Source organism: Motacilla alba, chromosome 21 (assembly GCF_015832195.1).
Source record: "Motacilla alba alba isolate MOTALB_02 chromosome 21, Motacilla_alba_V1.0_pri, whole genome shotgun sequence".
NCBI lineage: Eukaryota > Metazoa > Chordata > Aves > Passeriformes > Motacillidae > Motacilla > Motacilla alba.
In genome coordinates this window covers 6704706-6729059 of record NC_052036.1, presented here as the reverse complement: position 1 = coordinate 6729059, position 24354 = coordinate 6704706, and the positions used below count along the sequence as shown (strand labels likewise).

The following is a 24354-nucleotide window of genomic DNA, read 5'->3' as shown; positions in this document are numbered from 1 at the left end:
CCATTCTGTGCTGGGCTGTGCCATTCTGTGCTGGGCTGTGCCACTCTGTGCCATTCTGTGCTGTGCTGGGCTGTGCCATTCTGTGCTGTGCTGTGCCATTCTGTGCTGGGCCGTGCCATTCTGTGCTGGGCTGTGCTGTGCCATTCTGTGCTGGGCTGTGCCACTCTGTGCCATTCTGTGCTGGGCTGTGCCATGCTGTGCTGGGCCGTGCCATTCTGTGCTGGGCTGTCAGTAATGATGGGCTGAGCTGCCCGAAGGGATGCCATGGCAGAGTTACAGGCTGCTTCCTCCTCTTTGTGTGCCCCTGCTCTCTGGAGCTGCTTTTCACCTTCCCTACAAGTTTCTCACATTAGCACTTGCCCCAGAAGAGTTGGAGATGATTAACAGTCAATTTGATGCCTTAGGATTTAGCTTTTCTGTTTTCAGACCCTGTACTGCTTCAGTGTAGAACTCTGAGCTCCACAGCCTGTTCTGTCAGCTGCTGTTCTCCTGTTTCATTCAGACTAAACCATTCCTCTCTGGGCCTGAAACTCACGGACCCCCTCCAGCTCCAGGCCCTGAAAAGCAGAAACAGAATGAGTTGGGGGGCAGCAAACTGGGGGTAAATGACTTAATCACCTGAAGCTGTAATTGGAGCATTAACCCCTGATATGCAGATGGGGTTAAAAATTTATAATTGTCTGAAAAACTCGTGCCCATCGTCCATTTTGGGTGTAGCCTTGGAGGCTTCTGACTGCCCAAGGGGTATCTATTGAAGGCCTTTAATAAATGTTCACTTTTATTCACTCAGTCTTGTCTAGCCTCTGTTCTAGGCAGCCATCCCAAGGCATCACATGGGTGAAATGGGATTTAAAAGCACTGGATGGGTTTCTTCTTCCTGCTCTACTCTTGCAGGCTTGGCAGAAAAAACTCCTTCAAGGTGTCCAACTTCTGCCTCTGGTTTGTTCGGGGCTGCCTGGGCCTGGCTGCCAGACCCTCACAGTGAAATTTAACCCCCTGCATGCCAGAGGTGGGGAGAGAAACACAGAGCATTTTCTAAGGACAGAGAATAACTGGGTTTGGGACTTCTGCGTGTAATTTAAAAAAATACTGACTTAAATCAGTGCATTCTTTAGGCTCAGCAGAGAATAACTGGCTTTGGGACTTCTGCAGGAAGTTTTAAAAAATGCTGACTTAAATCAGTGCATTCTTTAGGCTCAGCATCTCTATCCTTTGCCCTTTGCTGAAGTTCTGTAGGAGCCCAGGATCTTCTGCTGCCTTAATGATTCTAAAGCATCTGCTGCTGAGTTTTGGTAGTGTTTTCTTCAAGGAGTGTGGTCATCAGTGAGTTCATTCAGCTGAATCTTCCCAGCAGTTTTTCATATTTGCCTGTGCCACGGTGTTGGGACAAAACACCTGAACGCACCCCACACTAAATCCCATGAAATTGCAGCTCGTCAAAGGCGGAGCTGTAAAAGAAATGTAAATAAACGTGTGCTCATGAGGGGCTGTGGTTAATGCGGGGGTTTGTAGTGCTTCTGTTTGCTGGAGGTTCCCTTCCGTGGGAATTCAGGATTTGATGATTAACTGTAGCCAGCAGCACTCCCAGCAGTGTCATCCTGTGCTTTTCAGATTCCCTGTTCGCAGAGGAGTCGCAGGAATGACTTTATCTGCAGTTGTGCCAGCACTTGTACAGCAGTGGGAGCTTCCGTGGGGCTGTTCCCTGAGCTGTGCCCAGCGCTGGCTTCGCAGGCCTGGAGAGCATTCCCTGCATCCCTCAGTGGCACGGGAGATAAGGATTTGGTAATGTGCATCGAGCAGTGTGCAGCTGCTGTTGGGGAGAAAACAGTTTGATCCGAGTGGAGCTGAAAACCAGTGTGGTACAGAGACTGCTGGGGCTCTGAATACATGAATACAGTTTGAGTTCTGTGTAACTTCCCCTGTCCCTTCCATGCAGGGGTTAGAATAAATGGGTCTTTAAAGTGCCATCCAACCCAAACCGTTTTCCTTTCCCTCTTTGTTCCCCAGTTGTGCCAGTCCATGAGTTCCCAGCAGCACCCTGAGACCCCTCAGAGAGCATCAGCACAGGAGAAAGCCTTGGAAATGTGATGCCATCCTCCCAAACTGAAACCAGGATGTGCCCAGTTTAAATTTGCCTTTTGCTCTTAACCAGAGTCTGTACAGAGAAAGGGAAAAAATAATTGGCTAATTCCGTTTTTTGGCAGCTCACGTGTCCCTGGGGTGTCTCTGGTGGCTCCAAGGCTGTCTCAAACAAACGAGGGCCAGTCTCAGAAACTGGGAGTTTAAAGTTCATCACCATGTTTCCCTTTTTTTCTTTTTGACTTCCTAGGGGTATCTGGCTTTGGAGAGGTTTCTCTTCTCTGTGCTGCCCATTTTCCCCTTCCCCACTGATGTTTTTGTCCAGCGTTCCCAATGATGTTTTTCTCATTGAGGACTTGTTTGTGCTTGTTCTCTTGGCTGCTTTTCCATGATTTCTGAGGGATTTCCCTCTCCCCCAAAGCAAAGGCCCTGCAGACCTTTCCCAGGCTGCTGTTTCCCACCAGGTTCTTTTGTTGGGATCAGTTCTGGGTTCCAGGAAATGGCTGGGAATGGGAGGCAGAGCTGGATAAATTCCTCTCCCCTTCCCTGGCAGCTCTGCCTCCCCAAAACCTGCATTTCAGCTGTCAAAAACTGCAGCAGATCCCCTCTGCAGAATGATTTGTTCGTGCTTAAGAGCCATGCATTTGTTCAGGGCTTGTAAACACTGTCAGCAAGGTTTTGACAGCAGTGAAAAATGAATTTAAGTTGCTGGTGCAGAGGGAAAATAAAACCAGCTTTGGCTCTGCCTGCAGCCTGCCAGGGGTGAAACAGAGGGAAAAAGTCATTCCCTGTGAGGCCCTGGCACAGGTTCCCAGAGAAGCTGAGGATTCCTGACCCCTGGAAGTGTCCGAGGCTGCGTTGAACAGGGCTTGGAGCAGCCTGGGATTGTGGAAGGTGTCCCTGCCATGGCAAAGGGATTGGAACTGGATCAGCTCCAAGGTCCCTCCCAACCCAAACCATCCTGGGATTCTGGGAAATACAATCCAGCCTGGTCTGTTATTTCTTGTGGTTCAGTGCTGGGGCAGGTTGGGCACAAATGTGCAGAGGAAGAGCGAGAAAGCAGAGTTTAGTTCACATTCTGTCTCCGTTCTGTCTCCATTGTCACATCACAAATTACAGCCTCAGCCTTTCTTGCACACCTGGCGGTGTCTTATCAGCCAGAGCAGTTCATGACTAACCCCAAATCCTTTCTCTGCAGGAAACAATGTGTTCCTGCCGTGGCACAACGGTGGGAGGTGTGATAAAATGTACATTTAATTACACTCCAATTTCTTGAGTGGATATTTTATTTATAAAGACTGCACAGGCAGAGGCCTTTTGTGGTTTTGCTCCTCAGGATGTAACTGCTCTGGAGCAGCTCTGATTTCCTGAGCTCAGGAGCAGCAGAAGGGCCAGCCTGCAGTGGACAGATGCTGTGAGCTTCCATGTAACTTTGGGAAGGAATTAACTAAGGAATTCATTTCCATGGCCAGGTTCTCCTCAGGAGCGTGTACTCCTGGCCATTGTGGGTGGGAGTTGTGGCTTTGGACGATTCTCATGGGTTTCACCTGGTAAACAATGTTAAAAATCACTTACAGCTGTGGAATAGGCACATCAGTGATAATCAGGCTGCGTTCTGTTGCCTTCAGCCTGATCTTTCTCTCCAGGAGAATAAGAAATGGGATTAGGCAAGGGAGGAGTGGGCAGCAGAAAGAAGAAGCTGAGATGTACAAATCTTGTCTGTCCAGACTTCTCCTACTTGCAGAAGCTTGGGACTCTCCTGTGGAATGGTTTTTAAACCAGGCCAGTGATCAGATTTTCCTTCACTTGGCTGGGTGTGAGACTGAACAAATGTCAAGTCCACCATCAGCAGCAGGTCTGTGCAAGGCCAGGGCATCTCGTGGGGGTTTCCTGCCTTGTGTGGAGCACACTGAGAGCCCCCCAGAGCAGCCTCACCTGTGCTGGGCCTGTTCTGAGGGACTTCCTCGTGTCCTTGGGAATGCATTTCTGGGCAAGGGGCTGGGCAGGGACAACCAGAGGGACCCTGAGCTTGTCCAGGGTTCAGAAGGCAGCTGCAGCAGTGCCCTCCCGGAGCAGTGTGCTGGCAGGGATGGGTCACACAGGAGCGGTGACTCGGAGCCCTGCAGGGTGTCACAGTCCCTGCAGATCCTCCTGCTCTGCTGAGAGCCCCATAATTTTCCTTCTGAAGGAATGCAGGCACAGCTGCTGCCTTTACTTGATGTTGTTGACCTGCGGTGTCATTAAACCCGGGTTTTGTTTGAACAGCCCGTGTGGGCAGCGAGGAGACACAAAGGAACCTGCAGATGATTTTTATTGTGGTTCCACTGACAGGCTGGAGCATCTTCCTCGCTGGGTGTAATCAGGGGCTGTAATTAGGCAATGTTTTCCTGTAGAGTAACTCCTTTTAGCAATTTTCTTCACAAGGAATTGCTGTTCAAAGGTCTGCTTGCTGCTTTAAGTAGAGCCCAGGTGTGGAATAAGGCTTTAATATTAAACCTCTCCTTTATGGGGAAACACCCGACAGGAGCAGGGCAAAGGGGGCAGGTTCTGCTCTGCAGAGATTTGGTGTCTCACCACAGAGGCTCAGGGACAAACTCCCCCATGGCTCTGATGTTTGGGAAGTTTTGCTCTGCAGAGATTTGATGTCTCACAATAGACTCAGGGATGAACTCCCCTGTGGCTCTGATGTTTGGGAATTTTGATGCTGGAATGGTTTTTGGCAAAAGAGCTTCTCTGGAGAGGGTGTTGCAACAGGCAGAAACACAACTTCACTCAGTGCTGCATCCTCTGTTCCAGCCAGGCTCTAATGGAATCAGCCCTTCCCATTAAATTAATATGTTCTCCATGGAGCCCATCAAGTAACATTTAATTTGCTTCAATGAGGCTGGGCATGTGGGATCAACATGATCAACGCTTGGGATAATCGGGAGGAATCCCTGTATTGTGCAGCATCTTAAAAATGCTCATTTAGACAGAGGTAGCAATTGTGAAGAATCTAATTGGTTGATGCAATTTTATGTCTAATCTAGTGCAAAATGAAAACTGGAAGGAAAATGATCTCTTAGGCAAGGATTCCAAAATCAGAGAGAATGGTGAATTGTTCATTTGTTTTGGGTTGGTTTGTTTTGGGTTTTTTGTTCGTTTGTTTGTTTTTATGTTGTTTTTTTTTTTCTTCTTTTGGTCTCTTGTTTTATTTAACAAGAGCCAGGAGTTTGTGGTTGCCCTGTGCCTGGAAGTGTCCAAGGCCAGGCTGGATGGGGCTTGGAGCACCCTGGGGTGGTGGAAGGTGTCCTTGTTCATGGCAGGGGGGCAATGGGATAATCTTTAGGCTCCTTCCAACCCAAGCCACTCTGGGATTCCATGGAAAGTGAAGAAGGCTTCACAGAGTTCTTTTTTTAACATGAAGTCCATCTTGCGTGGTTCAGACCTGTCGAGCTCCTGCAGCTCTTTGTGTTTACAATCCCAAACTCCCTTCCAGCCCCAGGAGGGGTTTGCTGAGGGGGCAGAGGTGGCTCTTCCCGTGGCTGACAAAATGGTTAAATGGACCTGGCACTGCAGCAGAGCTTTGGTGTCACGAGGGCTTCTGTGAATCTGTTTGGAAGGTCTGGAACACGCTCCTTTGCCATCCCAAGCAGCCAGACCCCTGCCCAGGTTCCTGCCTTGGCTGATGGCAGGGTTAAAGCATGGATCCCTTTGTGTGGGGTCAGCTGTGTTCGTCCGGGGGCTGCCAAGTCCATGGCAGTGCCATCGGTGCCCAGCACAGTGTCCCCCTGAGCTGCTGCTGGCTGCTCTGTGGCTGTGGGATGGCATCTGTGGGCACATCCTGCACCCCTGCGCCAGGCCTGGGCAACCACCAGGGGCTGAGCGCTGCCAGCGACGCGCCCAGCGCGGCGTGGGGTCACACGGTGCCAGCGCAGTGTGGGGTCACACGGTGCCAGCGCAGTGTGGGTCACACGGAGCCAGTGTGGGGTCACACGGTGCCAGTGTGGGTCACACGGTGCCAGCGTGGGTCACACGGAGCCAGTGTGGGGTCACACGGTGCCAGCGCGGTGTGGGTCACACGGTGCCAGCGTGGGGTCACACGGTGCCAGCGTGGGGTCACACGGTGCCAGCGTGCGGTCACACGGTGCCAGCGCGGCGTGGGGTCACACGGTGCCAGTGTGGGTCACACGGAGCCAGTGTGGGTCACACGGTGGCAGCACAGTATGGGGTCACATGGTGCCAGTGTGGGGTCACACGGTGCCAGCACAGTGTGGGGTCACACGGTGCTAGTGTGGGTCACACGGTGCCAGCGCAGTGTGGGGTCACATGGTGCCAGCGCAGTGTGGGGTCACATGGTGCCAGCGCAGTGTGGGGTCACACGGTGCCAGCGTGGGTCACACGGTGCCAGAACAGCGTGGGGTCATATGGTGCCAGCGTGGGTCACACAGTGCCAGCATGGGGTCACACGGTGCCAGCGCAGCGTGGGTGTCACGCGGTACCAGCATGGGTCACATGGTGCCAGCATGGCTTGGGGTCACACAGTGCTAGCGTGGGCATGGCCTCATGTGGGCATGGCCTCGTGCTCAGGGCTCCTGTGGGTGCCACACGGTGCCAGCACAGGCATGGCCTCGTGCTCAGGGCTCCTGTGGGTGCCACACGGTGCCAGCACAGGCATGGCCTCGTGCTCAGGGCTCCTGTGAGTGCCACACGGTGCCAGCACAGGCATGGCCTCATGCTCAGGGCTCCTGTGGGTGCCACACGGTGCCAGCACAGGCATGGCCTCGTGCTCAGGGCTCCTGTGAGTGCCACACGGTGCCAGCATAGACATGGCCTCGTGCTCAGGGCTCCTGTGGGTGCCATGTGGTGCCAGCACAAACAGGGATCCGTGCTTGAGGCTCCTGTGTGTTCCGCACGGTGCCAGTGCAAGCATGGCCTTGTGTGGGCATGGCCTCATGCTTGATGCTCCTCTGGGTGCCATGTGGTGCCAGCGCAGACACAGCCCGTGCTCGGGCTCTGGTGGGTGCCACACGGTGCCAGCACAGACGTGGCCTCGTGCTCGGGCTCCTGTGGATGCCAGCCGGGCACTGGAGCTGCCCAGCCCCGCTGGAGCAGGGTGAGAGCCCAAGGCTGATCCTGGGAGCAGGGCACGGCCTCGGGGGCTTTGGTGCTGGGAGCATCCTTGGCAGCCATGCTGTGCCAAGGGAGGTGCTCCTGTCCCCCAGGAGAGCAGGGCTGGGAGCAGCTGGTGCCACTCTGGGGTGCTGCAGGGAAATGCAATGGTTCTGTTCCCTGGGGTGCTGGCTGTTCTGGGTGTTGGTGTGTTTGGGAACTGTTCCTGTCTCCGTGAGCGTTTTATGGGTACTGCTCAAACCAACACTTCAGTTTCCCATTGTGGACTTAAACCCGATGGCTCTGGAGCCCTTCCCTTCCCTTCCCTTCCCTTCCCTTCCCTTCCCTTCCCTTCCCTTCCCTTCCCTTCCCTTCCCTTCCCTTCCCTTCCCTTCCCTTCCCTTCCCTTCCCTTCCCTTCCCTTCCCTTCCCTTCCCTTCCCTTCCCTTCCCTTCCCTTCCCTTCCCTTCCCTTCCCTTCCCTTCGTTCCTTTTGGGGATTTTATTCCCTCCACGACCCTACAAACAAGGGTCTTCCTGAAGAGTTTTGCTTATGGAATAAATACTTTGCAATTAAGTATGACTTGATGAATGTTTTATTCCTTGAGGAAGGGATATTTTTAATGAAAGAATAATCCAGCTGATACCATCAGGCGTCATTAATGATCAGCTGCTCTGTTTGTGCCTTTCTGCCTTGAGCAAAAACATTCTGGACCCAGCATGTTTGTACCTGGTGCCTTCTGTGAGCACGGTGTTGGTTGGTTAAATCAAACCAGGCGTCTAAAATCCCTCCGAAAGGCAATTACTGACCAGCTCTCGGCAAGGTAAACTTGTCTAGAACTGACTTGCTGTTCCAAAGGGGTTTTTGTGAATCTGCTGCCCTTCCCTGGTCTGTGTTCCTGAGCTGCACGTGGCACTGGGACAGGAGAAAGGCAGAGGATCCGTTCCTTGGGAAGGCTGAGCTAGAACAGAGACTGGACAGAGCTAAAGAATAGAATAGGGATTTATTGAAAGGATCTCCCCAATGGATGCACCTTGGGCAGCACAAGAGCCCAGCCAGGGCTACACCCAAGATGAACCAAAATGGTCACAAAATGAACCCAAGATGAACCAAAATGACACAAAATGAACCCAAGATGGTCCCAAAACACACGACTGGTCACAGGGTCTCTCACTTTTATCAGTTCTGCTCCATTTGCATATTGGAGTTCATTGTCCAATTCAGCTTTAGCCCACGCAGTCCCGTCCTTGTTTTTCTCTCTCCAGCCCGCGCTGTTTGTGCTCCTGGGCTGAGGTTTGGATCATTTGTCCTTGGTCCCAGCTGGAGCAGGAATTGTTTTGTCTCCCTGCTCAGCATCCCCTGGTGTGAAGCTCAGCCCCACACACTGGAGCAGCACAGAACCTGAAAACCAGGAAATCTAAACCTGAGCCACCAGGGCAGAGTGTTTTGGGGCTCGTGCCAGCGCAGGGCTTGGTGCAATTCCATCAACACTGAGGCTGGGAAACCTGGGGAAGCTTTTAAGGGCTGTTATCCCGAGGTGTCTCCATCTCTTTCCTGGGAGCTGGTGGCTGCTCTCCCAACTTCCGAGGGAGCAGAGTTGTGCTGTGACTCAGCTTTCCAAGGACACTGCTTGAAGCGATGCTAATCCTGCTGCTCCCGGGGTTTGTTTGCCGAGTATCCTTCCCAGGGAGCCGGGCTTGCTTTGTTCTCCTCTCAGACGGCGAGGCAGGGAATGACGGAATGGCCCTGGAATGTGAGAATGTGATGTGTCACATCTGGGGAAAAAAGGGCTTCAGAAAAGTCAGGCTTGCCCTTTATTTGCGCGTTGATGGGACTGAAAATCCTTGGAAGGTGGGAAAGAAAGGGAAAAAAAAAAAAAAGCCTGGCTTAGGCATGAACAAATTCATGTAGCTGATCTTTTTTTAGAAGAAAGAACTAAAAATGTAATAAAAAACCCCAGAGTCTGGTTTGGAAGGCAACGTTTCTGAGTCAGAAAAAGGATTTTTGGATGCAGCTGGAAACGATTGCAATTGCTGCATGTGAGCCAAGAAATGAAGTGTGTTTGGGGAGCAGCAGCAGTTCCTATCCTGCTGCAATGGGAATGCTGCTGGCTTCCCAGCAGTTTGGGTATTGCAGAATTGTAGGATGGAGGAGTCTCCTGGGCTGGAAGGGACCCACAGGGATCAGGGAGCTCCTGCTCCCCTGCTGCTGTGCAGAGCTGGAGGTGCTCCCCTCTCCCTTGGGATGGAGGCGGCTCCTGGAGCTGTTGGGGCCTTCTGTGGCATTTTGGGCTGCAGCCCCTGGCTCTGTGTGCCAGGGAGCAGAGGGGCATCCACGGCTGCTGGGGCTACAGTTTGACCTCAGATGGTAACTGAGGAGAGAATTAGTGATTAATGGAAATGACCAGGAGAATAATGGAGTGTGGTGAATAATAAAGGCAGCAGAGCCATAATTAGCATCCTCTCAGTGCCCTGACTCCTGGATTTTGGGAATGTGCAGCAGCACAGCTGCCAAAGTCCCTTTAAAGTCGGGTGTGCCGCAGCAAACACAGGATGATCGCAGAATGAGCAATCTTCTTATTGTCTCACCTCCCTGGAAGTTGAGATGCACAATTAATCCTCCTCTCCATTGTCATCCCCTGCCTTCCTGCCTGGCTCTGTCCTCTCTTCACTGTGAATATTCTCCCGAGGTTTAAGTGTGAGGGGAAAGTAAGATTGGCATTTTGAGCTGGTAAATGAGGTTAATCAGCTTGGTGGTGGGTGGGAGGAATGTGCTCTGGGGTTAAGAATTTGATATTAATGGTTAGCAGGACCCTCCTTGCCAGACCTGTGAAAATTCCCTTCAGTCAGGCAGGAACTTTGAAAAAATCTGGTTAAAAACTGGTTGGAACTGATTGAAAATCACCTGATAGTTTTATTGTTGCTGTAGTTAAGAGAAACGGGGACTGTGGGAGGGTGTGTGGAAGGTGGCACCTTTCCCCCTCTCCTGGAGAAGACACTGGTTTGGGTTTGCTGGGCAGGAATTAGGGCTGTAAATCTCTGCAAAAAGCACCAAGCAAAGAAATGGAGCTGCTGGGATCCCTGCAGGATGAGGAAGGTCGGTCTGAGCAGATGTGGGATGTGGAATTCTGGCAGCTGCCGTGGCTGACCTGCTGGGAGGAACTCAAATCCTTTCTCCTGCCTTTTGGCAGAGTCAGGGAAAACACAGACATGACGTTCTCCAAAATCCCTCCCTCCCTCTGCAGAAGGCAGGGTGAGGAGGCAACAATTCAGCAGGAGGGCTGGATGCAGCCAGGATCCCTCCTCCCAGGAGTTCAAACCTTGAGAAGCAGCAGATCAATTTTTGCAGTGTCTGCTCGACTCCATCCACCACTGGCAGCAGAGGCAGGAGGGATGATTGCCCTGTAACAGGAGAGGCAGCTCACAGATTGCTGGTATAATTGCCTGCTTTAATTAATTTCACCTTCTGCCTGTGATATTAGAACGTGAAAGGCAAAGTTGCTATTTTTATAGCAGTGCACATGTAATTAGTACAAAACGCACCCAGGGCGTGGAAATCCGAGCTGCAACGTTTGGTGACAAATGCAAATTCCAGCCTAAATATTTTCCCCTGCTTGGCAGTGAATCCATGCTGGGAAAAAGAAGCACAACAAGTCCTCCTGCACAAATGCAGCTCTCACAGGCTGCTGTGCTGGATGTTCCTGCCCCCCAGCAGCAGGGAAGAGTGGCTGGGGTGGGAATGTCCTTGGAGCTGCACCGTGTCCTTCCTTCCCTGCCCAAACATCCCGTCTGGTCCTTGCAGCTGGGGTGAACTCTGCCCTCTGAGGGCAGAGCTGTGCCCAGGGGCGCAGTGCTGCTCTGGGCATCAGATCAGCCTCCACGGGGCCATCCTGCGTGAGCCATCCATCCCTGTGCTCTGTGCCTTGGAAAACTGAATCCCTGTGTTTGGGTGGATTTAACCACTGTGTTTTCTTTGATTCCGTGGATTTCTGGCCTCACAGTTCCAGCTGAACTCTGAGAAGCGTGGTGGTAGCAGCAGAAATGGTTGTGATGGCACGTGGAGAGTCTGTTCACAGGATTCTTTTTGATTTGTGGTATCCAAAGTTTCTTTTCCAGGAGGGTAATTCCTGTTGTCCCAACAGACAGGCAGGTCTGGGGTGGCACTGGTGCCTGTTCAAAGAGGGGCACACGCTTGGCTTTCCCTCTCCTGCCACATTCAAACCATGTCTATGGATGTGTATCAGCATTTTTCCAGAGTGTTTCCAGTTAAAATTGTCAGATTCGGGGTTTGCTGTGAAGGGTTTCAGTGCTTAAAAACAGAATTAAAAAAAATATATACAATACAATATAAAAATGCAATCTAAAATACAATACAATATAAAATGCAATTATAAAAATAACTGTAGGACCCCAGAACGATTTGGGTTGGAAGCAGCCTTAAAGTCATTTTGTTTCACTCTCTTGCACAGACCAGGCTGCTCAAAGCCCCATGATGACCCCAGACACTGTGTGAGCTTTAATTTAACAGTTTCAGCTCTGTCTCCTTCCCTGCCACCCCCAGCACTGAGGGTGGGCACCCAGCACTCGGAGACTTGTTGGAGTGTTCTCCTGGCAGCTGGAGGGCTGGGAAGCGGCTGGGCATGGAGATTAGTGAGGATTTGGATACAGAAGGCACACAAACACATGGACTGCTTGGACTGAACTGGCAATTTGTAACATTTTTGATTGACATAACTTCCCTGATTCTTTCTGGACCAAAAACTTCTCACCTCATTTGTGGCCAAATATCAAATGAACTGAACGAGGGGAAATACAGGTTAGAAATGAGGAAGGAACTGTTCCCTGTGAGGGTGGGGCCTGGCACAGGGTGCCCAGAGGTGCTGAGGCTGCCCCTGAATCTCTGGCGGTGTCCATGGCCAGGCTGGAACACCCTGGGATAGTGGAAGGTGATCTTTGAGGGGATGGATCCCTGGAATGGGATCTTTGAGCTCCCTCCCAGCCCAAAGCTCTGTGGCTCTGGGATTCTGCTGTGTGTGAGAGCAGGAGGAATGCTGCTCCCAATAAAAGCGGAGACAGCTTTCCTTCCCTCACAGGCTCCGTGTTCTGTTTGAGGGAGACCATCTGCTCTGCATTTCCAGTGACTGTCATCCTCCCACAGCCATCAGAACACTTTCGATTCTGGGGGGGAAAACCACTTTTCCCTGTAATTAACCCTTTGCACCTCTTGTCTTTCAGATGGGAAGAGGAGCTGACCAGAAGGATGAGCCTGGAATCCATGGTGGAAACCTTGAGAGAGGTGAGCTTTGGGCAGCGTGGGGTGAAAGGTGCTGGGGTTTCTGCAGCTCTCCTCATGCTGCTCAGCATTTTATTTGTCTTTTAATTAAAAATTTGCCTTCTGGCTAAAGCAGCTGTGGGGCTGTAGAGAGCAGTGCTAGCGCTGGGAAGCTGGAGCAGGAAATGATGACGTTTGTGACAAAGTTTGTGACAAAGTGGGAGGAGGGAGTGGAATTTACAACAGAGGGTGACAATTAAATTTCACTAAAGAATGAAGTTCCGTTCTAACCCCCTTTTTAACCAGCCTGCTCAGGCTGAGTGGGGAGCTGTGCTGGGCTCTCCCCTCTCACCCCCCGGGTGTTTTCCCTTGCAGGAGGCCCAGGAAGCAGAAGCTCTCCAGGAGGAGCTGAATGAGAAGATTGAGAGGCTGAAGGCAGAGCTGGTGGTCTTTAAGGGTCTGATGAGTGATGTAAGTACAGAGGGCCCTCTGTGGCTGTGTGTCCATGGCTTCATCCACAGCCAGGTGATTAGCGAGTGCTGCTGTGTAATTAGCGAGTGCTGCTGTGTAATTAGTGATGGCTGCTGGGATCTAATGCATCAGACAGATCCCCCTCCCCTGCTTCCTGTCTGGTCTGTGTGGAGATGCATTAACTGCTGCTTACCCATTACCAGGACTCTGCCCTCCCCTCCCTCCCCACAGCTGCTGGGCAGCCTCGGATCTGGGAGAAAAGGGTTGGAAAAGTCCCAGACTGGGGAGCAGGCTCAGCTCTGAGCAGCTCCAGGAGCTGCTGGCACGGGGACTTCGAGTCATGCAAAAAAATCCTGTTCCTAAAGGAACATACTGTAAGGGATCACAGACTGCTTTGGGTTGGAAGGAGCTTAAAGATCATCCTGTTCCACCCCCTGCCATGGGCAGGGACACCTTCCACTGTCCCAGGCTGCTCCAGGCCCTGTCCAGCCTGGCCTTGGGCACTGCCAGGGATCCAGGGACAGCCACAGCTTCCCTGGGCACCTCTGCCAGGGCCTGCCCACCCTCTCAGAGAAGAATAAGTGTTTCCCATCTCCCTTAATGAACTCTGAAAAGATGAATCCTGGTTCAGGTATTGGCTTTGCTTCCAGGGCTGGTTCAACCTCATGGCTTAAAAAAAAGAAAAAAAAAAAAAAGAAAAGTCTTGTTTTCTCAGGAATTTCCTCATGTCTCATTAGATACTGAGCTCTCTTCAAAGCCAGAGGATCTTTTAGGCCCTGAGTGGATAAAATTCTTTTATTTAGAAGTGAGATCATGCAGATATCTGGACAGATAATCCAGGTGAACATTAAGGTGCCTTTCCCAGTAAGTCTGAGGTAGTGCTGAAGCCATTTGTCTGAGGAATAAACCCTGTTACGCTGATTTATTCTGTAATTTTTGCACACAACAGCCTTCTCCTGACTTCACAGAAACCTGCAGAACCCGCTGCCAGGTGTCAAATCCATTCTCTCAGGGCCACTAGATCTGCTCATGGGAAATTTGGCAATTAGCTGTGTGTCCTTCTGGTGGTTAATGAAGGGTGGCCGTGCGGGGTTAGAGCCTGGAAGGGAGAGGCTGCTGGGGCTGGGGCCTGACTTCATGCACCCAGGAGCTGCTGTGTGTGCAGAGAGGGAGGTGGTGCTGCAGGCAAACATCCTCTGGGCTCAGGGAAAGTGCTCTGGGCAGGCTCTAAGGGATGAAGGGAGCCCGAGGAAAGCCCTGGGAGTGCTTGCTTTGAGCCTCACTGGGCAAATATTTAGAGTAGAGAAGTGCAAAATGTTGGCACGTGGCTCTTTCCTTCCTGCAGATAAGGATCAGCAGCTCAGTGGGTGAGGTTGTGTTGAGAGTGTCAGTGTTGAGAGATTTATTTTCCTCAAGTGTCTGGAAAACACAAATCTCCAAAGGTGGTTCACAGGGGCTGGAGAAGACTCTGTGTGAAAATTTAAACCAAAAAACCCCAAACTCTAAAGGTGGTTCACAGGGGCTGGAGAAGACTCCGTAATAATTTAAAACTAAAGATGGTGGGGAAAAGCAAATCAAACCAACAAAAAGCCCAACGTTTTCTCTTAGAAAGGGGATTTATTGTTTAAGAATGGTCTGCAAAGGGTTTGTCCACTTTTGTGTCCCAGGTGGAAGCATTGCTTGGGAGCGGAACTGTCCAGGAGAGCAAGTCTCAACTAGGATGAAAAATATGCTTTGGGTTTTTTTTAATGTTTCTTCCTTCATAAGGAGCCAGATGTTCTGACTGAGTGGGAGTATCTCAGAAATTAGAGCTACTACAAGGCAGTATTTTTCAGGCAGAAATTTTCATGCAGAACTTTTGCTGGGCTGGAAGCCAGGTTAGTGCCACTGAGGGGTGTTCTCTGTGCCAAGGTTTTCATGGATCTCTTTGGATCCAGTCACGATTTGCTGGTCCCATGCTCTGTGTGCAGTTGCTGTGGAGTCTGGATTCTGGTTTATCAGCAGCTTCTCTGTGCAGGCACAACTTCTGTGTCTTAAAGAGGGGAAGTGTTGCATCCTCACCGGGATTTACAATTCACTCTGCTCTGCACATGCTTCACAGACGGGTGCTCTCCATTTTTAAAGTGTTATTTATGGACTCCCAGAATGGTTTGGGATGGAAGGGACCTTCAGGACAATCCAGCCCCACCCCCTGGCCTGGGCAGGGACTCCTTCCACTGTCCCAGGGTGCTCCAAGCCCAGCTCGAGCACTTCCAGGGCCGGGGCAGCCTCGGCTTCTCTGGGCATTGCATTGTCCCGCCCTTTTCCTGACCCACCGAGGCTCCCCTTGCCACACTGAGCAGTTGTTTTGGGGTGGGTGCAGGGTTTTTTTTCAGTGGCAAATCCCTCTGAGTTGGAACTTGGTTAGAATCAGGGGTGAGCTGTGGAGTCCTGAGACTGCGCACGCTCTGCCTGCCCGAGGACAGCGTGTGAGGTTTAGCACTGGTGTGGCCTGGGGTTCCAGAGATACTGTGGGGTATCTCTTCTTGCCTGAACTGTCTAATAATAGAAGATAATCCCTGCTGTCCTTCCTGCAGCCCATGACAGACCTGGACACAAAGATCCAAGAAAAGGCCATGAAGGTGGACATGGACATCTGCCGCCGAATCGATATCACGGCCAAGCTGTGCGATGTCGCGCAGCAGCGCAACTCGGAAGACGTTTCCAAGATTTTCCAGGTGATTAGGCCCGAATTTTCCATAGGGCAGGGCAGGAGGGAGCAGTGCTGAGCAGTGTGGTCCAGGTCATTTGCCTTTTCTTCAACTCTCTCTCCGTAGCTGTATTTCCCCTGCTGTCTGTCAGGGCAGCTCTGCTGCAGGAGCTGCTGCAGCACCAGGAGCACAAAGTGCAGAGAGTTTAACAAAAAAAGGAGTCCCAGGATGATCTTTAAGCTGATCTGTGAGTCTGATGTTAGTCTGTACTGAATGCAGGGAAAAAAAGCAGTGTTACAGGGTCTAGGTTTGTATAATTCCCCCCTCCCATTTGTTCCTTTCACAAGTGACAGGTTTTAAGCTCGTGGAACTGTCATCTGAATGTTCTTATTTCTGGCTTGAGCTCTGTGGCCAGAAATAACATTTCTGTGATGGTGAGCTCTGGCTGCTCCAGTTGCTTTCCTTGGAGCTCCTTGGAGCTCAAAGGAAAGTCCTTTAATTTGCTCCAAAAGCGAGCGGTGACAGCACTGCTGGATCAAGGCTGTCACTCCCAGTGCAGCTGGTCTGGTCACAATTGCAGTTTCAGCTCTGATTAACCCACCTTCCTTCTGCTTCCATCTAAATGTGTCTTGTGCAGGCTTTCAGTAAATCTGATGCTTTTCAGTGTGCTAAGTGCTGTCCAGAAACCCTGTAAAAGATCCTTGTGGGCTCTGCTGGTGAAGCTGCTGAAAAGTTTGATTGTTCTCCCCTTGTGTTCCCCAAAAGACTCAAACCTCCTCAGAGGGGAATTATTTCTCTGGCAAGCTGAGCCACTGTATGTTGCCAGTGCCTCCTTCTTGTCTCTGAGGAGAATTGCTGAGTCTTTCTGCTCAGAGGTGACTGCAGAGCACACTCCTGGTCAGGCCTGCAGGGGTTAAAATGACCAGGAGAACAACCAGGAGAACAAGGCCAACAAGAGATGGTCTGTGTGCCAAGAAGAGGGAAAACTGCAATGGGTTGGGAGTGGATTGTGTGTTTGAGGTTCTGGCACCAGCTGTGTATCCCGTGTGTCCAACCCTCTGGGATCCTCTGGGATCTGGGAGCATCCTGTGTGTTCCCAACCCTCTGGGATCCTCTGGGAGCATCCTGTGTGTTCCTGACCTCTGGGATCCTCTGGGATCATCCTGTGCGTTCCCAACTCTCTGGGATCTGGGAGCATCCTGTGTGTTCCCAGACCTCTGGGATCCTCTGGGATCATCCTGTGCATTCCCAACTCTCTGGGATCTGGGAGCATCCTATGTGTTCCCAGCCCTCTGGGATCCTCTGGGAGCATCCTGTGTGTTCCCAACCCTCTGGGATCATCCTGTGTGTTCCCTCTGTGCCCCTTGCAGGGCTGTCCCTTGAGTTCCCTGAACTTCATTTCTTGGGGGCTGTCCAGGCTTTTCCATGGCTCAGCCAACCCTTCTTGTGTGCTGAGGATTCTCAATCTGCTGCTGCTGGGGTGGGGCTGGCCCTGGAATAAAAGCTCTCTGGAAATTCCTCCCTGGAATAAAAGCTCTCTGGAAATTCCTCCTTGGAATAAAGGCTCTCTGGAAATTCCTGCCTGGAATAAAAGCTCTCTGGAAAGGTTTCCTGTCTGTTCCTTGCTGGGGTTCTGTTCTGGAGGCCACACCTGTGGTGGTGGCAGGAGAGGGAGAGTTCTGTCACTGCTCTCTGCCCGGGCACTGCTGCCCCTTCTGCTTTGCCCCGGCTCATCCCAGCCTTTCCCTGGCTCATCCCAGGCTCTGCATGGCCCTGGCAGGTGCCAGGCCGGGCTCAGTGACTGTCCCCAGAGTGCTGGCAGCCTGCAGCTCGCTTTGCTCTCCCCAGCTGCTTCCTGTGCTCCATGCACGCTCCTCAGGCCGGGCAGGGAATCCCGGGATCCCGGGAGCTGCCGGGCAGCCGCACCCACTGAGCCCTAACCCCTCTCCTCTCCTTGCACCCCGATTCCCCCCGAGCCCTGCAGTCACTGCTGCTCTCTGCACCCCAGGTGGCTTCCAAGAAGAAGGAGCGGAAGCTGCCGTCGGACGAGGAGCTGTCGGAGCAGGACGCGGACAACGGGAGGTTCTCGGACGACGAGGTCAGCTGCTCGCTCAACATCACGGATGAGATGAAGAGGATGTTCAACCAGCTGTGAGTACCCCGGGAAACTGCTCCTGACAGGCAGCCTGAGCCTGGAATCTCTGAGCTGGCAGCGTGGCACAGGCCAGGAGGCTTTGGGGAGGTTCAAATAAAACTATCAGATTTCTGCTCCTCCCTCAAGTGGGAGGAACTATAGAGGATACAGACTGGTTTTGCTATTCTGGGTTGCTGCAAAAGAGGAAAAATGCAACAAACAGGAGTCAAAACCAGGAGTCTGTTCTACATCTTGGTCTGAATATTTGATTTCTGGAGTTTGCTGCTGCTTGGCTTGATAGAATTTGAACTGAAAGCTCAGCTTGGGGTGGATACAAATCTCTCAAGTTTTTTGGGATGTTTTTCAGTTGGGCTGCAGGCAAATGGGAGTGGTGGATCTGTCTGGAAGATCAGTGGACAACCATTTATAGATGTCAGGAATGTTGGTGTTGTCAGCTGATGCTGCAAAGTCCAGTCTCCCACACTGGAAGAACTGGAGTTTATTTTGTCTAAAGATTTACCCCTGAACTAAATCTTTTTGCCTAAAGCTTTACCCCAAACCAGAGCTTTACCCCAAACCGCATTCCTCCCAGGAAGGAAGTTTGTGGCAGCCCAGGAAGGACTCTCAGCACGTGGTGCTGTCTGAGCAGTTCAGGGAGGTGGCTGGAGGTGTGCCTTGTGTCCCCTTCTCCCATCAGGGCCAGGGTAGGGGTGGCCACAGCCTGGTGAGGCTTTTTGGGCTCTCTGCTGTTCTCTTTTGGCCAAGAAGAGCCCTGAGCAGCACCGTGGGTGTGACTGCAGCACCCCAGGGGATGGGGGGTGTCCCCTGCCAGCTCCTGCAGTGACAGCAGAGAGCAGAGCTCCCAGACAGAGCCCAGGGCAGGACAGGGCTTGTGGGGGGGAGCACACGAGGGGTGGTCTGAGCAGCGCCAGCTCCCCCTCTGCTGTCAGACACTGCCAGGAGTTCTGTTTCAGGGGAGCATTTCCCCCTTCTGCCTGAATCCCCTGTGTGGGAGGGATGGGTTTTGCCAAAGCTGTGATGATCCCCCTTGATAGGGCTCCTTTCAGATGTCTTTAGGCCCTCAGTAATAATCAGTGTAATAAATACAGAATTTTGACTTCTCCACTGCTAAATTCAGTGTGACGGCAGGCAGTGTGTGGATTTTTTAAAAAAGCAAAAAGTTAAATGTCCCTGCTAGGTTGGTCATGCATTTAGGTTTTAATTTTGTTCCCAAACCTGCCCTGTGATACCCAGTTGGTTTTGGTGCTGCTAATGAAATTCTTATCTCCATGTCCTATTACCCGTGGCACAAAGTGCTACAGGAGCCTTGTTCTATCAAGCCGGGGTGAGAATGTTGGTGGGGATGGGCCTGGGATCTTTGTGAAGCAGTAGATAATAGCTTAGAAATAGATCGAGGAGCTGGTGTCATTAACAGAAACAAAACAACTTGCTTTTTAGCTGCAATGAACCTAATTTTTAAGAATTAAGTAGCACAAAATCAGAACTGCAGTGGATTTTTTATGAGGTCAGCTCAGGAGCCTTTGTGTTCTCTGACCAGGACAGATCTTGGAAAAAGAAAACAATTTGAAGAAGTGGAATTGCAAAAGGCACAATCATGAGTGTCCGAGTGTTTAAAATGATGTTTTTACAGTGCTGCTGATCCAGACAAAGCTCCTGTCCCTTGCCGAGCTCTGCAGCCTCCCGGGACAGCATCGGGCTCCTTCCTGAGATGTTATCAGCTCAGAGGAAGTGAGCTAAAGCCGTAAAAATGCATCAGCCTGGAATCCAGGCTGCTCAGGGAGAAATTCCAGCTCTTTGTCGGGGCTCCTTAACCTCCATGGGGAGCAGCTACTGCTGTGTGCTCTGCAACTTTCCTTTATTGCACAAGGTTAGAGCAGATAAGGGTGGGAAAGGCCACTCCTGCCCTGTGCTCTGCCCTCAGCGGCTGCAGCAGTGTCTGTGCTGCTCTGCACATCTCGGGGGCTCCGCCTTTTCGTCCTGGTTCCTGCCAGCCCTGGTTCTTTCCAGCCCCTGTGTGTTCCAAGGCTGCAGGGGAGCCCTTGGCAGAACTCCCCCGTGGAACCTGCGCGGGTTCTGAGCCCTGTGACATCCCCCGAGCTGTGTTTGGGCTGCTTTCCTTGGGAGGAAAGAGCAGCTCCAAACCTTTCTGTGGTTTTGCAGACGGGGGAAACCACTGTGCAGCTCCACCTGGAGGGCAGAGCCAGGCCCTGTGCTCCAGCAGCAGCAGCTCCAACAAGGATCTTTTATTCTGCCGTGGGGTGGCAGGGAGCCCAGCAGAGAGGGGCCTGGGCAGTGGCACAGGCTGTTGGTAGAAGCTGTGAGGATTTCCAGCTCCATTGTCCCCCCATTCAGCTCTCATAGCCCATTTTTCTAGACAATTAATTAAAGGACAGGGAGTGGGGCCGGAGTGCTTTGGGTAATGGCTGTTTGTTCTCTCAGCCGTGAGACCTTTGATTTCGATGACGACTGTGACAGTTTAACGTGGGAGGAGAACGAGGAAACGCTGCTGCTGTGGGAGGACTTCACCAACTGCAACCCCTCCATTGACCTCCAAGGAGAAGTGAGTTCATTCCCGTTATTTTCTCCAACTCTTCCCTGCAGAAACTCCCGCAGCTACTCCTTTACAGCCATTTGAGCCTGTGGGTGTTGGACTGGTGATCTAGTTTGCCGCACAGACTGACTTTGATTTTAAAATCCTCTTAGTGCTTCCTCTCTGTGGTAGATTTGCAGTCTGTGCAATCACTTTATTGGCCAAACTTTACTTCCTTGGCTCCTTCAGACTGAGTATTTAAAATACTGAGTGAGAGGTGAAGGATCTAAGGTGTCTGTTCCAGGACCAGCAGGGAATTTGTCACCCTTCAGAGCTTTCTCTAAAGCTCTGGGCTGACAGGAGGGACGTTTAGATTTGATTTTATGAAAAAATCCTTTCTTGTGAGGGTGCAGAGGCCGTGGCACAAGGTGCCCAGAGAAGCTGTGGCTGCTCCATCCCTGGCAGTGCCCAAGGCCAGGCTGGATGGGCTTGGGAACAGCCTGGGACAGTGGAAGGTGTCCGTGCCCATGGCAGGGGGTGGAATTAGGTGATTCCAGCCCAAAGCAGTCTGTGATTCTGTGATCTTCCACAGCACCTCACTTTCTCTGTGAATTATCATTCCCACTTTATTGTGACAACATGTGGAGTGCGGGGCGTGGGGCTGCACAGTTGTTCCTGTGGGGAGCTGAGTGGTCTGGGGAGGTGTTGAAGGGTGTAAATCCCATCCCAGACAAAGAACCTGTGGTTGCAGGACCACAAAAAGCCCCAGGGATCCTCTGGATCCGTGAATCTTGGGCTTCCCTCTGCCCAGTCAGTGGGGATCTGCTGGTAGTGGTGGATAATGAACAGCTTCCTTTTAATCCTAAAATCCCAGGGAAAGGCAGCTAATCCAGACACTCCAGAGCCTTCTCAACCCAGCCTGGAGAGGGCTGGGAACGGGCTAGGAATGACAGGGAATGGCAGGGAATGTGCTGGGAATGGCAGAGAATGGGCTGGGGATGGGCTGGGAATAGCTGGGAATGGCAGGGAATAGCTGGGAATGGCAGGGAATGGGCTGGGGATGGGCTGGGGATGGCTGGGGATGGGCTGGGGGTGGCTGGGGATGGGCTGGGGATGAGCTGGGGATGGCAGGGAATGGGCTGGGAATGGCTGGGGATAGCAGGGAATGGGCTGGGAATGGCTGGGGATGACAGAGAACAGTCTGGGAATAGCTGGGAATGGCTGGGAATGGGGCTGGGAGTGGCAGGGAATGGCTGGGAATGGCAGGGAATGGGGCTGGGAATAGCTGGGAATGATGGAATGGCAGGGAACAGCCTAGGAATGTCTGGGAATGGCCGAGAATGGCTGTGTCACTGTATCCTGAGCAGCACAGGGTGGGAGGTGGGAGATGATCCCGCTGCCTCCTGGCCAGGGAAGATGCTGAGGCAGCAGCCTGGGGGATGTCTGGCTGCCAGGCCGTGTTCCTGTTCCACCTCCCCGTTCCTGGATCAGCCATCCGGAGCTCGGGGAGCCTCTGGGGATTACTGGGAACTGCTGGGACTGCAGAAAGCACAGCGAGATGGAGCAGAGAGCGGCACAGGGATAACAGGGACAGGAGAGCAGCACAGGGATAACGGGCAGAGAGTGGCACAGGGATAACAGGGACAGGAGAGCAGCACAGGGATAACAGGGACAGAGAGTGGCACAGGGATAACGGGCAGAGAGTGGCACAGGGATAACAGGGACAGAGAGTGGCACAGGGATAACAGGGACAGAGAGTGGCACAGGGATAACAGGGACAGAGAGTGGCACAGGGATAACAGGGACAGAGAGTGGCACGGGGATAACGGGCAGAGAGTGGCACAGGGATAACGGGAGCAGGAGAGCGGCACAGGGATAACAGGGACAGGAGAGCAGCACAGGGATAACAGGCAGAGAGTGGCACAGGGATAACAGGGACAGAGAGTGGCACAGGGATAACAGGGACAGAGAGTGGCACAGGGATAACAGGGACAGAGAGTGGCACGGGGATAACGGGCAGAGAGTGGCACAGGGATAACGGGAGCAGGAGAGCGGCACAGGGATAACAGGGACAGGAGAGCAGCACAGGGATAACAGGCAGAGAGTGGCACGGGGATAACAGGGACAGAGAGTGGCACAGGGATAACAGGGCAGAGAGTGGCACGGGGATAACAGGGACAGAGAGTGGCACAGGGATAACGGGAGCAGGAGAGCGGCACAGGGATAACAGGGACAGGAGAGCAGCACAGGGATAACAGGCAGAGAGTGGCACGGGGATAACAGGGACAGAGAGTGGCACAGGGATAACAGGGCAGAGAGTGGCACAGGGATAACAGGGCAGAGAGTGGCACGGGGATAACAGGGACAGAGAGTGGCACAGGGATAACAGGGACAGGAGAGTGGCACAGGGATAACGGGGCAGAGAGTGGCACAGGGATAACAGGGACAGAGAGTGGCACAGGGATAACAGGGACAGAGAGTGGCACGGGGATAACGGGCAGAGAGTGGCACAGGGATAACAGGGACAGAGTGGCACGGGGATAACAGGGACAGAGAGTGGCACAGGGATAACAGGAGCAGGAGAGTGGCACGGGGATAACGGGCAGAGAGTGGCACAGGGATAATGGGCAGAGAGTGGCACAGGGATAACGGGAGCAGGAGAGTGGCAGTGATAACGAGGAGAGGAAGAGTGGCAGGGTGATAACGAGGAGCCTCGTGCAGGAATTAATGACAGCTGATTTGCATACGCCGGGCGTGCCTGGCTAAGCACAGCAATAGCGCCGAGCCCAGGCCCCGCGCAGGGAGACTCTAAAGATTTTAAGAAGCTTAAATCCTTCTAAATGAAAATTATACAAGGAAAGGGTAGATTTGGCTTGTAGATGGAGGTTCAGAATAAAGACTGCTCCGGCTGTGCCTGCTCTTTAACATGTGCTTTACATGCCTGAATCTTCCTTCCGTGGGTTTTATTCCTTTCAAGTTCTTACACGCTGCCCTCACCACCTTCTTTTATGACCTTCCTCCTTAAAGCTCTTCTGCATATAAAAGGATCAGCAGGATGATTCTTGTAACTCCAGGCTGGATAGCCTGGTGTGGGTACCAGGAATGAGCCCTGTAAATCTGCCACAGATGTGGCCAGAGCACGGAAACCCCATTTACACTCATTGGTGCAGTTGTGCTAAATTGAGGAAAACTGAGGTGGTTGAAGGCTTGAAAGAGGGAACAGTGACATTGTGGTGTCTTTTTGGGCAGCACCAAGCAGCTCTGTGTGTTTGGGAGCCCAGACTGTGCTGTCAGTCCAAAGGAGAAGCTTTCCTGTGGGACAGCATTTGTTCCTGCTTTATCCAGCAGTGCAGGAATTCCAGTGGGAATCCGTGCGTGCGCTGCAGAGTGATGATATGTAACTGGGAAATGAGAATTCCAGTGCAAAGCTGGGAGTAGCAGCGTGGTCAACACAGGGAAAATTAAAAGTTTCATGGCTGGAGAGCAATTCCAGTCTGTCCAAGTGTGATCAGGCTTTGAAAGGCTCAGGAAAATCCAGGAACTTGGTGCTTTGGAATGCAGCAGGTGCATGGGTTTAATTGCTGGAGCCTTGATCATACCTCGCCTTTGTGTGTCCAGAGCTGTGGTCATGGCACAGAAACGTGTTTTCCTGGTATTCCAGATTGAAGAAGAATATTCCTAGTCTGTGAAACAGTGTCTTTAAAAAATCAGTGCAGGAAGGAACACAATAACCTGCATTTCCAGGGAGGTTAAATAAAATCTTCAGTTCTCTCCTGAATTCCTTTATTTCCTTGCTGATTTTTTGTGTCCTCCTCTCCCCTGCAGGAAGAAAACCTGGGAAACTTGATCCACGAGACAGAGTCTTTCTTCAAAACGAGAGACAAGGAATACCAGGAGACAATAGGGCAGATAGAGGTGAGGAGGGGAGTTGTTCCTGGTGGATGGACACAGCACAGCGCTGTGCTCTGGGGTGTCCCAGAGGGAAGCAGGAATGTCCATATATCCAACAATGCAAAGGCATTTCCCTCTGGCATGCCCTGGGGATTTTCCTAAATGCCATTCTCTGG

The 24354-nt window shown here is 52.1% G+C and overlaps 1 protein-coding gene across 1 annotated transcript in view; it reads left to right on the top strand.

The window, feature by feature from the left end:
• Positions 1 to 24354, top strand: part of IFFO2 (intermediate filament family orphan 2) — a 43000-nt gene that overhangs the window by 15755 nt on the left and 2891 nt on the right. The window contains exons 2-7 of the mRNA XM_038159911.1: positions 12405 to 12465; positions 12817 to 12912; positions 15489 to 15629; positions 17611 to 17753; positions 20197 to 20317; positions 24113 to 24202. Of these exons, the coding sequence (XP_038015839.1) occupies positions 12405 to 12465; positions 12817 to 12912; positions 15489 to 15629; positions 17611 to 17753; positions 20197 to 20317; positions 24113 to 24202 (652 nt within the window). The remainder of the gene's footprint in view (positions 1 to 12404; positions 12466 to 12816; positions 12913 to 15488; positions 15630 to 17610; positions 17754 to 20196; positions 20318 to 24112; positions 24203 to 24354) is intronic.